The sequence below is a fragment of the Lathyrus oleraceus genome, chromosome 7, assembly GCF_024323335.1.
Source record: "Lathyrus oleraceus cultivar Zhongwan6 chromosome 7, CAAS_Psat_ZW6_1.0, whole genome shotgun sequence".
Lineage (NCBI taxonomy): Eukaryota > Viridiplantae > Streptophyta > Magnoliopsida > Fabales > Fabaceae > Lathyrus > Lathyrus oleraceus.
The window spans coordinates 90,484,982-90,499,874 of record NC_066585.1 but is presented as its reverse complement, the minus strand read 5'-3'; the positions used below and the strand labels follow the sequence as shown (position 1 = coordinate 90,499,874).

The following is a 14,893-nucleotide window of genomic DNA, read 5'->3' as shown; positions in this document are numbered from 1 at the left end:
TGCCCAACATGAAAGTTGAAGATCTTGTTCTCCCATTTCCAAAAAGTCCAAGAACTCTCAATTCCCATGTATGGTTGGCAAGTTATGATCAAATCATTTTCAAAAATTTTTGAACTTCAAAAGGCCATATCTCTCAAACCATTTGGCCAATTTTGGTGGGGTTTTTTCCTACAAGTCACATTTGATCCCCTCTTTCCAAAAATGTAATTTTCATGAACCAAAACTTCACCATGCAAAATGGCATTTTTGAACTTGCCTTAATTAAATTCAAGTGAGTTGAATTTTGACTTTTCAAAATAATCATTTTTAAACCATTCTACCATTCAAATATGTTCTGAAAATGCATTTTAGACCTGTTGGAAGCCCATCCTTGTGCAGTACATATAGCCATCACCTACTTGCTTGAAAATTGGAAGAAAAGTACAACTTTCAACCACTCTTTCATGAACCATGCTTGGTACCATCAAACAGAGATTTTGGACATCATTTTTCTGTCATTGAGAACCCTAGTAACAGCAGCAGCCATGATTTTGCACACGAAAATCACTCATTCCCTAAAAACTTCATTTTGGCATTTTCCAAAAATCTGTCAAAAACTCTCAAAGAACTGAGCCTGGCCATTGTTGTTCCACCATCCAAGCATCATTGTGGACACAGTTCAATCATCATTCTCCATCTGTAACAGCTTTTATCCAACTGTTTTTTCTTCACACATCATCCATGGCAGAACTCGGGTTAGGCCATTTCAAGAGCTGCTGAACCAAAATCCTTCAACCATCCATCTTTGGGAAGCTATTGGCACATCTGTTTCAAGCCAAACACACGAAAAAGCAACTGAACCACGACTGTTCTTCAGAACTGGTAAGGATTCGACCTCCTCATTTTGCTAAATCAATACATGCTTTAAAAAGATCTTTCCATGCTGAGCTTAACAGTGGTTGTGGTTTTAAAAATGATTGAGTATTTGCAAAGATGTGTTGGTTTGAAGTTTGGTGATGAAACTTGTTTGTGCTCGATTCTTGAGTTTTGTGATGTCTTAATGAAAACCAATGATGGATTCATGTTGCTTGTTGTCTGCTGATCATTTTTGTATATGCAATTGCATTTTCTGGAAAAAAATTGGTTGAGTCGAATTGGGAAGGGATGAATGTTGTTACTGTGTGTTTGAAACCCTAGAAATATCCAAACCTTGCCCAGAACTGGAATTCACGTGCTGTAGCTTCCAGAGCCAATCAAATTATTTCATTTCATGGCCCAAAACGGCAGCGTTTTGTTAAGTGGCCTGGATAATTACAAAATTGCCACTGGCGTGGCATGTCTCATTGAATAAATGTTGTTTTTCTCATTTTTATTTCAATTTGATGCAACAACTTGCAAAAATCATAACATCTCCAATTTTAATCCAAATTTAATGGGATTTTTTGCATTAGATTCATCATGATCTTTACTTTTTTATCATAATTTTTCCAGAATTTTGTGATCAATGGATTTTAATTGGTATTAGGGTTTGTGACATGTATGCATATTTTGTACACTTTGCCAAAACATTTGTGAAATGATGATGCTTTATCCTATGGCCCTCAAATGTTTTGTGCTTAAACTAGACACACTCATGGTGATTTTGGTGTAGAGTTTGTGAATTTATCATTGCTGGTTTGTGAGATATGATTTTTTGAATTAGGGTGTGACAATTTGTGTCACACCATTGATGTACAACTTGCTGATTTTTGTATCCATGTTTCTTGACCTTCAAATGATTTGATTTTTTGCATGAACCTACTCTTGTATGTCTAGTTTACATGTGAATTTTCTTGGATTTATTTGTGGCATTTCCTAATTGTTTGACATTTTCTCCCCTGCTTGGTCATATGTTGACTTTTTGTGACACATGTTCCCATTTCATTTGTGAAATTCTCATACTTTATTAGATGGACATGAAATTTTACATGAGATAACTAGACATCCTCATCTTTGCCATGGTTTTAGTCTCATTCATTTATCATACACCATCTCTGATTTATGATTTTTCTAAGTTGATGCATGTTTGGTTGACTTCTTTGAGCATGTTCAAAATTGCTTTGACTTTCTGATTTTTATTGACTGCCTTCCACTTGTCCAAATGAGATGAAATTTGACATGCTTACCATGCTGTGGGTTAGGATTGATCATGATTTATTTGTTAATTTTTGGAAATGTTTGAGTTGACTTTTGAGTTAAGCCTTGCTGTTGACTCCTATGAGCTTCTGTTTGCTATACCTTGACCTAATTTGTTCATGAAATGATGATGATGATTGATATGAATGTGAACCCAATTGGTTTTGGTTCTTGATTGTTTGAGCATGATTTTGGATACTTGCCCTTTGCTGTTTTGACTTTTTCATTCTCTTTTGACCCTAGGCTTGCCCTAGTGGTCCTGTTACTCACTTTTGAGCTTGTGTTTTCAGGTTGACCAACAAATGACCAATGAGACCAATTCTTTTTGATTGAGCTTGCTTGAATATCATTGATTAACTTGTTTGTTTTGTAGGTGGCTTGGCTCACATGCCTTGAGCCTTGTGCCTTGCACCTTCATTTGCTTATGATTAACTGTTGTTTTGAAGTTGCATACTAACATCTGCTTGACCATTTCAGGTGCTTTTAGTTGCTCAGTTCCTTGTGAACTTTTGCTTTGCTTTGCTCGTATAAGCAATTTGCATTGAGGTATACTTCTAATCTTCATGTAGTCTGGAAGACCTGGCCTGTTACTTGGCCAGGCAACTGTCTGAAGTCCTCCTTAAGAGGCAATGTTTGTGACTGTTTACTTTTGTCCTTGTATAGAGTCAAAGACCTCCTAAGTGAAGAGGCAATTGGCAGAACCAAGGGATAAGCAACCTATCCCCTGCTATTCAGTGTGTCTTCTGTTTTGCTCACACCACTGTGTTGATGCATTGCAGATACAAACCCAAGATCTTGTACAATTGTACAGTTGAGTCAGTTTCAAATGTGTAGAAGGGTTCCCACTTTCTGAACCCACACATTCTTGTCTTAAGCTCTCCCAGGCCAGGGATAAGAGCTGTGAAGTCTCATCTTCACTCACCCTTCATCTGCTTCACCTTGGCTCTCAATGTCAAGGTTAAGAGCAACATCTACCCAGATCCAGAGGTTTGTTTGTCGAGGTTGATATGACCCCTCGACTAAAACCTAACCTTGTTTGAGCCCATTGCTTGCATATAGTGTGTGCTACCTGTGCTTGTATGTTTGTTTGACTTGCTTCCTGTGCAAGTTAGGGTTAGTTTAGACTTGCTCCCTGTGCAAGTTAGGTTTTGCTTGGCTTGCTTCCTGTGCAAGTTAAGTGTGTGTGGCTTGCTTCCTGTGCAAGTCATGTTTAGGATAGGCTTGCTTCCTGTGCAAGTTAGCTAGAAACCTTAACTTAGGGATGATTTTGCATGACAACATCTAGGCTCGAGTCGTAGTCTCCCTAGTTGTGTCTCCCTCTGTTATCTGGTTAGGCTAGGTCCTTTGTCCCTGCGTAGGGGAACTACATCGCCCTGATCTTTATACCAGATGAAGTATGTAGGCAGGAGATTGAGCTGATCTCTCCGGGCGCCTTTTTTTTTCTTTTTTGTGTGTGTTGTTTGACAATTGCTAGGCTCGAGTGCCTGGCTCCTTAGCAATTTGTTGTCTGTTTGTTTGAGTGTGTGCTTGACAGTTATAGGCTCGAGTCCCCGACTCCCTATTAACTTGTTGTGTTGTTGTGTGCTTGGAAGCTGATGTAAGTCCATCGAGTGGCATTAGGGTTCCAGTGTGCGTGTGTTTGGTTCGGATGCTGATGTAAGTCCAACGATTGGCATTCAGGCTCCACGTTTGCCTTTGTGTGTTTGTTTGTGTGCGTGTCAGCCGAGCTACGAATGCTCTGATTCTTCTCTCGTCCGAGAAGATACGTATGCATAGGATGCGATATCCTAGCGAGCATGTGTCGTTTCCCCAGTCCGAACTACTTCGACTCTGATGTCTATGCTTGATAGACTAAGTAGGCCCAGGATGCGATATCCTGCCGAGTCAGCCTTGTCTGTTTTCTTGTGTCTCTTTCAGCCAGTGTGTGTGTGTATGAGCAGCGTGTTTAGCAACCATTTTCCTTCCTTTTGTGCGTGGATCCCGTCGAGTACGACGGATGCGTAGGGGTGCTAATACCTTCCCTTCGCATAACCGACTCCCGATCCCATTCTCTTTGGTCGCGAGACCATGTTCTTTCCAGGTTTACTCTGAGCGTTTCCTTTCCCTCTTTTGGGATAAATAACGCACGGTGGCGGCTCTGTTGTTCTTGTTTTCCCGCCGGTTTTTCGCGTGATGCGACAGCTGGCGACTCTGCTGGGGAATATAGAGAAGTTGACCTGTGCTGGTCCATCTTCCCTAAGCGAGTCTCTCCTAGCGCTCTCTAGGTTAGGGTTTTGGTTGCTGTTTGTTGTATTTATTGCATTCATTTGTATATATTTGCATTCACTGTTTGCATTTATTGTTTGCATTAATGTTTGCATTCATATTCATCTGTTGGTTGTGCTGTGTCTCTCTGTTGGGGTGGGAGTTACTTGAGGTAAAAGGCCCAATACCCAGGCCATGAGTGAAATTTAGGATACTTAGGAATAGAGTGATTCATGGGAAGCGGGTGGTATTGCGCCACTTAGCGGAACATTGATATCACGAGCAGTTCAGACCCTGGTGGGACATTATCGTTACATACTTCGGGTGTGTATATGATGATGTTCTGCGAAAGGTTATTTATGCTGCGTTTCTTTCGACCTTACCCTGGCCTAGATAACACCCGTGAGTGGGGAGGGTCTGATCATTACAGGTACAGTTGCTGATTGGTTGGTGATTTGTTGGTGACTCTTGGTACTGATGGTGACTGTGAATTATGGGGCATTTATTTCTGGGACGCCAGAGTTCTGTCCGTGGTTTATCAGCGGGTTCCGTTTATTTCGGATCCCCGGGCTGAGTTGAGAGTACTCGTTCAGAGGATCTGTCTGTCACCCGTTCAGTGGTTGTTCCTGTGAAGTTAGTGATGTAATCTCCGGTTCCGTTTATTTCGGAACTCCCCAAGTTGGATTTATGGTGACTTGGTCCCGCAAATTGACTGGTTCAGAAAAGCAGAGGGTCTACAGTTGACTTGGTGGCACAAGGGCCTGCATTCATGCATTTGCATCATATCATCTCGCATTCATCTGCATTCAATTCATGTCTGTCCGTACTCAGGGCCCGTTATTTTTAAATTAAAAACCCCGGTTGAGAGACATCCAGACGTCAAAGTGTTGTTGATTAAATTTTATCTGTCTCAATGAAACCAGAAAAAAAGAGGACTGAATGTTCCTAGTATGGACAGACATTGCATGTGTGAGTCATACTAACCCATTTGCTGTTTTGAGGTTTCAGTATTCAACCGGTACGCATAGCTCGTCTGTTCAGATAACCTGTTGGGGGTCAACAAATCCAAGCTGATGGATCTTCCCAACGCCGATATCCTTGAACTGAAAGAGATGATGAGGGAGTTGTTCAGTGTTGTGCAAGGGCTTGCCTTGGGACAGAAGGCCATGTCTGAGAGATTGGAAAAGATTGAGAAATGGCTGATAGTAGAGAAGGTTCAGGGGAAGGCTCCGTCCTCCGAAGTAAACAAACCTTCTGGTACTGTAGCAAGGAAATCCTCCGACAGTGGTCCATTCAAGAGGGAAGTTGAGCCAGTTGGTGTGCCTGCAAAGAAAGTTCATCCTGATTCAGCTCAACATATGACCCCTTCAGCTCAGATACGATCTAGCATACGATCCACTCTGATCTTCAACAACTCAGATACGATCTAGCATACGATCCACTCTGATCTTCAACAACTCAAGTAAGGTTTAATGTACGACCAAGTTAGACCTTCATCTTCTCAGATGCTACCTTCGGACAGGTACATTTCTGAATGGTAGTCTAGTATACGGCTACTCCCTTACTCAGATGCTACCTTCGGACAGGTACATTTCTGAATGGTAGTCTAGTATACGGCTACTCCCTTACTCAGATGCTACCTTCGGACAGGTACATTTCTGAATGGTAGTCTAGTATACGGCTACTCCCTTACTCAGATGCTACCTTCGGACAGGTACATTTCTGAATGGTAGTCTAGTATACGGCTACTCCCTTACTCAGATGCTACCTTCGGACAGGTACATTTCTGAATGGTAGTCTAGTATACGGCTACTCCCTTACTCAGATGCTACCTTCGGACAGGTACATTTCTGAATGGTAGTCTAGTATACGGCTACTCCCTTACTCAGATGCTACCTTCGGACAGGTACATTTCTGAATGGTAGTCTAGTATACGACTACTCCCTTACTCAGATGCTACCTTCGGACAGGTACATTTCTGAATGGTAGTCTAGTATATGGCTACTCCCTTACTCAGATGCTACCTTCGGACAGGTACATTTCTGAATGGTAGTCTAGTATACGGCTACTCCCTTACTCAGATGCTACCTTCGGACAGGTACATTTCTGAATGGTAGTCTAGTATACGGCTACTCCCTTACTCAGATGCTACCTTCGGACAGGTACATTTCTGAATGGTAGTCTAGTATACGACTACTCCCTTACTCAGATGCTACCTTCGGACAGGTACATTTCTGAAGGGTAGTCTAGTATACGACTACTCACTTACTCAGATGCTACCTTCGGACAGGTACATTTCTGAATGGTAGTCTAGTATACGGCTACTCCCTTACTCAGATGCTACCTTCGGACAGGTACATTTCTGAATGGTAGTCTAGTATACGGCTACTCCCTTACTCAGATGCTACCTTCGGACAGGTACATTTCTGAATGGTAGTCTAGTATACGGCTACTCCCTTACTCAGATGCTACCTTCGGACAGGTACATTTCTGAATGGTAGTCTAGTATACGACTACTCCCTTACTCAGATGCTACCTTCGGACAGGTACATTTCTGAATGGTAGTCTAGTATACGACTACTCCCTTACTCAGATGCTACCTTCGGACAGGTACATTTCTGAATGGTAGTCTAGTATACGGCTACTCCCTTACTCAGATGCTACCTTCGGACAGGTACATTTCTGAATGGTAGTCTAGTATACGGCTACTCCCTTACTCAGATGCTACCTTCGGACAGGTACATTTCTGAATGGTAGTCTAGTGTACGACTACTCCCTTTTCAGCAGATTCAGCCTAATGGACGGCTCATTCTGCTCAGATATGGTTTAATGTACGACCAAGTTAAACCTTCATCTTCTCAGATGCTACCTTCGGACAGGTACATTTCTGAATGGTAGTCTAGTGTACGACTACTCCCTTTTCAGCAGATTCAGCCTAATGGACGGCTCATTCTGCTCAGATATTGTTTAATGTACGACCAAGTTAAACCTTCATCTTCTCAGATGCTACCTTCGGACAGGTACATTTCTGAATGGTAGTCTAGTGTACGACTACTCCCTTTTCAGCAGATTCAGCCTAATGGACGGCTCATTCATCTCAGATATGGTTTAATGTACGACCAAGTTAAACCTTCATCTTCTTAGATGCTACCTTCGGACAGGTACATTTCTGAATGGTAGTCTAGTGTACGACTACTCCCTTTTCAGCAAATTCAGCCTAATGGACGGCTCATTCTGCTCAGATATGGTTTAATGTACGACCAAGTTAAACCTTCATCTTCTCAGATGCTACCTTCGGACAGGTACATTTCTGAATGGTAGTCTAGTGTACGACTACTCCCTTTTCAGCAGATTCAGCCTAATGGACGACTCATTCTGCTCAGATATGGTTTAATGTACGACCCAATTTGACCTTCGTCTCCTCAGACGCTACCTAGTGTACGGTACAGGTCTGAAGTGTAGTCTAGTGTACGACTACCCCCTTTTTATCATCAGATTCAGCCTAATGGACGGCTCAACCTGCAACTCCGATACAGTCTATCATAAGACCCATTTGGATCTTCAACTCAGAGGCGATCCAGCGTACGATCCATTCTGATTTTTCATCCTCGGCAAAGTCATCTGCCTAACGAACAGCTCACTCTGGTATTCAGATACGGTCCAGTGTATGATCCATTCTGATCCTTTACCCCTAGCAGTATATAGCATACTCCGACTCCCCGGCGAAGTCGACAGCATAATGGATGACTCACTATACGGTCTGATGTACGACCCGGTGACACCCATGTCTCTAGATATCGTCTAACGTACGACACAATCTGGAAAACTCTCATCATCAAACTTCCTGGATGGCATCTTTAAGCCCATCTCCATCAAGACTAATTGACAAGCGCAAATTTTCGGGGCATTCTAGTGTTCAATAATCTTCCACCTCCAGACCACGAATGGTGCACATACCATTCTACTCTCTCGGTCCAAGAATATTGAACAGGGGCAGCTGTCATACCCCAAAATTTGCCCATTAATATTTCAAGACATTTTTCAGGGCACTCCGACTCATTTTTATGACACTGATCTCAAAGGAACGAAGGCCCAGCTCACGAATGGCCCAATCCAGAAAATGGCCCAAAACTGGCCCGTTCGCTACACGCTCGCCTAGCGAACGTTCGCTACACGCTCGCCTAGCGAAGCAAACGTTCGCTACCAGCTCGCCTAGCGAGGCTGACAGACAACAAAAATTTCGGGCTTCATTCTGAGCCCATTAGGTCATGAAAAAGGGCATTATAAATACCAGCACTTCAGTAACGAAAAAAGGGAGGGAGGAAAAACAGAGGAAGACGGACGGAAACCCTGGCACGGAAACCCTGGAGGCTACTTTAGAGAGTTCCGAGTGAAGAAACCCTGAAGGCCGCTTCCCCGCCCCGAAGCTACTGCCGCCCAACTCAATCCGGCTCGCCAATTCAAGGTTGCAATTCGATTGCAAACAGGTTTGCATTACTATTATCGTGTTATTTTCTTAATTTGCATGTGATACCGCTTTATGTTCTTAACTTGCATGTGATAATATAATTGAATTCATAAACATATTTGAGGTTTTGCATGTGAATTTAAGTGTGCCTGGATATTGTGAATGTTGAACCATATAATTATGTGTTGGATGCCATAAGCCATGCCGCAGGTTGAAGTCATACTGTTCTGAAATTCAAAACCCGCAGCCGCTCGCTAGCACATCGCTAAGCGAGCACGCAGCGAGTGTTCGCTAGACCTTCGCTAGGCGAAGCAGAGGCGAACAAGGGCAGCCGCCAATACTTTGTTTGTTATGTCTTATGCGTATCTGGTCGATTCTATGTTAATTATACACTGTTGTCTTGCTGCTGTTTTTATTTTACGGTGTAATCCTCGATTGCACCCGGATTTGGTATGCTAACCCGTTTGTTGAATTTTGCAAAGGTTCATATGTCCCAGAAAAAAGATCGCCGTTTAGGTCTTCCACTTTATTTGTGGGATACCCTTGGGGAGACTCACCCTAAATTGCTTAATTAATTTTAATGTGTTAATTTTAATGTATTAATTTTAATGTATTAATTTTAATGTATTGATTTTAGTATGGACTTAATTACTTAATTGACTTTAAAATATGACCTTTAAATAAGTGATCTTGGACCTCTCTTTGCTGCCTTACGGTATTACGGTATAACGGTCATGTCCCGCGAATGTAGGGATACACTTAGCAACGGCCCTTCGGTTAAATCATCATAAAATAAATCATAGTCCCTCGGATGTTGCCTTCGAAAATACGATTTTGTCCCTCGATGACCCTTCGGTGTAGCCTACGGTTAAATGATGATCGTCCCTTCGAATGCTAAGGTATCCTTACAACTGTTGCCTTCAATGACCTATCGATGACCCTACGGTGACCCTTAAACATCCAAAGGATAAAATTACTTACTTCTCAATAGTAAGGACAGTTTTACCCCCATAAGGATAGGAAACGTTCATAACGACCTTAGGAAGGTATAACTCTCAATTGCTGGATCATAACCTAAAACATTTCCCACCCCTCACACTTTGCAAATCCTAGAAAATCACCACTTGGTATACATTCATACTAGAATCATTACCAAGTTACATTTTTCTAAACCGTTTTCCAAATCAAACGAGATAAATACTTTGTATACATTCATACGAGAATCATTACAAAGTTAAACTCTCTTTTCGAAACATTTTTTTAAACAATTCACGAACACTTTTCAGACAAAAATATAAGTGATCCAGCAATTAAGAGCCCATGGATAACCATGGATACAAAGGGTGCTAATACCTTCCCTTTGTATAATGTACCTCCCGAACCCAAAATCTATTGAGGTCTTTCCTGTTCTTTTCCACCTTTCCTTATTGGATAAAAGAAAAGTCGGTGGCGACTCTTGCTATCCGCGACATTGCGATAAAAAACAAAACACCCCAAGTCAGTTCACCGTATGACACACCCTTTTGAGAAAATTACTCTAATCACTTTATAAATAAGTGTTTGGGATTTAGGGTGTTACAAACGGAAAATTGGTCTACAAGCTTTCTTATCAACTCCTGATAATTGGTGATGAATGTAGGGGAAAACTCATATACCATCTAAGGACAACATCCTTGAAGGTGTCATATAACAACTTGCACTTCAGGGAGTCAGATGGTCATATGATGGCTATCTCTGTGTTGATAGAGACAACATGCTTGTAGGGGTCAATGCGATAATCAAACATGACCAACAATAAGGGTTTGAATCCCTCTGGGACTCACGCCCCCTTATTTCATCTGAGAGTGACTGGAGATCCAACAATTTCATATCTTCTGAGTGATTATTTATTATAATTTTTAAATTTTATTTCAAACTTTTTGTATAAATTTTAGAGTTTAATGGTAGTGCACTGTCAGTGTAAAAAAGTATTACACATGCATCCAATCAAAATACTTCAAAGTGTCAAATCATATAAATAATTTAAAATTTAATAGCTGATTTGACGGGATACATGATTGTCATTGGTTGACAGTGTAAAAATAATTTACACTATTAGTGCACAATCTATTTTCTTTAAATTTTAATAGTATTTATAATTAAATATTTAAAAATTCATCATACGACCATATCATTTATTATCAAATTTTTATGATTAAATATAATCGGTATAATATATTAAACCTGAAGCATCAGATTTATTACGATACATATTAACAATTTTATTCCATTTGTGTCACATCATCCTATAGTCCTACGTGACACCTCCAAAATCTTATTTTCACTTTTGAAATAGACAAATACAATATTTAATCTTCATTGGAGGTGACGGGTTCGAACCTTAGAAAAGACGAAGACAATTATTATTTTTATTATTTTTAACAAAAATGATCTAACAAGATCAGATAAATTTTTACAATCCCATTATAAAATTTAAATAATTATTTAAAAAACAATTAAATTAATATAGCAACTAGAATTTTCAACCCTTTATTCATTAAATAACTAAAATTTGACAATAATAAATATAAATTTTATAAAGCTAATAAAGTTTTATTTGATAATATTTGCAAATAAACTTTTAATTTTGTTTAACACTGAGAATACACTCCTTTAACAACTTGAAATTAAATATACAAATTAAAGATAACTACTAAAACGACATGAGAATCAAAATAAAACAAAAATCATTTTATAGTTATTTAAATTTGCAAAGCTAATTACGAATGTCATTCTCAATTTACAAGTATGTATTTTCCTTTCAAATAAACGGTATATTTTTAGAATTTAATTGAAATACACTGATAGTGTAAAATGATTTTATTCCGTCAGTTAATCATAGTCGTTGGATGTTGAAATAAGTTTGATTTTTATTTTAAAAATCTATAAAGTAATGCAAACGAGTGATGGTAATGAATCGATTGTGTAAAACTTTTTATACTGACAGTGCATAATAATTAATCTCATATGTTTATATGCGATTAATTTATATCATTGTCTTAATTATAACTCACGATAAATTACTGTAATATAAATTTAGTAATCATGTTTTTCAAAATAATTTCTAAATATATTTAAAATTCAATAAAAACGAATAAACTAATATACAACCGCGTGCGAGTCTTAATCTAGTTCATTATTATTCGTAGAAGTGGATCTTCAACAACTATTTTTGTATAACACTTTTTAACTCAATACATTGATTTGATTTGATTGCGTCAATTATAAAATTCACATTTCCATCATTAATACTTATATATATATATATATATATATATATATATATATATATATATATATATATATATATATATATATATATATATATATATATATATATATATATATATATATATATATATATATATATATCTTCGCCTCCCACGTGCCAACCACTCTATCGGGCCGCCGCCACCTCGATGACAACCACAGGCGGCGCCCATTCCTTTGAGTCAGTCTGACATAATGACTTTCTCCTCTCTCTCTTTAAAACAAAAGGTGAAAACAAAATTAAAAAAGGAAAATAAAAATTCAAAATTAGTTGTTGAGTTTTTTTATTAGGAGTTAATTTTTATTATTTTTCTTAAACGTTTAAAAAGTAAGGAAAAGCTCTGAATAAAACAAATTTTAAATATTTAATATTTATATGATATTATTAGATAATATATAATATATGGTACATATTAGTATAGTATATAGATAGTATGGTATAAAACAATATATGTTTAGGAAAACGATCTTAAAAACTGAATCGTGTAATTAACTTAAAAAAACCGCAACTATTTAAAAAACATTAGTCTGTTTAATGCAAGAGACCAACTCACATAAAACTAAAAGGACATGAGTGTGATAATATAACGTGTATAGTTCCGTCCAGGCGAGCGTGCACTATAAATTTAAATAATATACATTAATCCTTTTATATTTTGTTAAAATGAAAAGCAATCATTTATTTCTTATCCCAAAAATTTACTAAAAATCTCTTATCTAGATTATTATCTACATAAAATCACTTGATTTGTAAATCTATTTAAATGAAGGCATTTATATTATTGGTTCAAATAATTATTTATTGCACATGTTTATTAAAATACAATTCCACTCAAAATTTTGACTAATGTATATTTACATTTGGGCTCAACTTAAGGTTTCAAACTGTAATGAACATTTATTTATCTGCTTTCTTCCCTATAGCTACGCTCAACAGCTTCACGGTTTAGTGGTTGAATCGTTATAATAGTTTCTGGCACCGACAACATAGGTGGTGGTGCTTCCGATCCAACAATCTTTCGACAAGTCTCGAGGAGGCACTGTCTGCACTTGGGGCATGATGAGTGTGCCTTTAGCCATTTGTCAATGCAACGGACATGGAAACCATGGTTGCATTTCGGCAAAATGCGCACCTTCTCACTCTTTGTAAACTCTGAGAGACATATCGCACACTCCGTATCTAAACTAGGTAATTTCAGTTCAGTTGAATAACTCACTGTTGGGAATGTCTTGAGAGCCTTCTTTTTGATTCCTTTGTTGACCGATTGAGGTGAAGAGTTGCTGCTCGAACTCGAAGAAGCGTTATTGTTGATGGCTACGTTTGAAAACCTTAAAGCACACCTTATGATGAAGTTTAATACAAGTGAGGAAATAAGAGCACATATTAGAACTGCAAGTATCATGACAACATTTGCATCAGTTTCGCTAAGACCAAAATATATGTTTGTTGAATTGTTGTGTGTGAGAACATGGGAGGTTGTTAATGATTGATGATCAATAGGGCCTTGGAAAAGTAACCTTCTTGTGTGAGATTCCACAAGAAGTTCATGGAGGAGTGATGAAGTAAAGGAAGTAGAAGCATACATGTTTTTTGTTGTGGAAGTTGATGAGTTGGTTCTTTAGAACTTGATAAGGGAATATATATAGAGCAGCTAATAAGGTAGAATTGATATGGTATCTGGCTTTAATAAAAGTTTGAATAAACTATTATAGTAGTTGATGTGTTTTTATCTCTTTTTCTCCACTCATCACTATGTCTTTTTGTGCATTACTTAATTTAATGCAATCTGGCTTTATAATCAATTAGGGTCCATTTTAATTCCACTTTATTCGAAGCAGAATGGGGCGAGTGGCACCTGGATTTCACAAGGTTAAATAAAGATTTAAAAGAATAATCCAATGTCTCATCTTTTGTGTCCCAATGAGAGAAAGAAATAGAACCAAGTGGACAAGTGAGTGGAAAAGGTATATTGTTTTCTTTTGGTGCTACTCTTGTAAGTGTGACAAGTTGGGTTCAAAACATTATTATCAACCATCGAATAATGGTTCGGAAGACTATAGAAAATGATTTACATTTAAATTTCTCCAAATTTATTAGTGGAGTTTAAATCCAAAATTTCCAAGTACAAAACATTTCTATTTTACCACTAGCCCAAATCTTTTGAAGATATCTTATCAACTAAATGAATAACAGTCATATAATTTAAAATATGATTCTTTATTTATTACAATACTAGGTAAAAACCCTTTCATTATGGTTGGTAAAGTGATACCATCACGGTTGATCAACTAAAATAAAGTAGGATATGATTGTAAGTATGTTATTTTTCAACACGAGTGTCTGACCGTAATAATAGACTAGGTAGTATTCTACTAATCACAATAGTTATCTTAAATAATCATTGTGATATATATATATATATATATATATATATATATATATATATATATATATATATATATATATATATATATATATATATATATATATATATATATATATATATACATATGTCACGAGTTTGAACTCAGCAGCAAAAATTTAATTAAAATATTTATAAAATTAACATTTCATCATGGTTATAAGTTTCTACCGTGATGATATGTATATATGAGTTTATTATAAAATATGTGAATTGCTTATTTTTTCTACCTCTCAATAAACATATACAATTATTCAAATTGATTTAGAAGATAATAATATAAAAAATTAAATTA

At 37.7% G+C, this 14,893-nt stretch overlaps 1 protein-coding gene across 1 annotated transcript; it reads right to left on the bottom strand.

Annotated features, from left to right (window-relative positions):
- Positions 1 to 12,934: 12,934 nt before the first annotated feature.
- On the bottom strand, positions 12,935 to 13,821 carry LOC127105780 (RING-H2 finger protein ATL78). Its single transcript, XM_051042986.1, has one exon. The coding sequence runs from the start codon at positions 13,759 to 13,761 to the stop codon at positions 13,078 to 13,080; it is 684 nt and encodes a 227-aa protein (XP_050898943.1). The 5' UTR covers positions 13,762 to 13,821; the 3' UTR covers positions 12,935 to 13,077.
- Between the last annotated feature and the right edge of the window lie 1,072 nt (positions 13,822 to 14,893).

What these genes read in the sequence shown, in the direction of transcription:
- LOC127105780 (XM_051042986.1), bottom strand. Translation starts at nt 13,761, where the DNA reads ATGTATGCTTCTACTTCCTTTACTTCATCACTCCTCCATGAACTTCTT.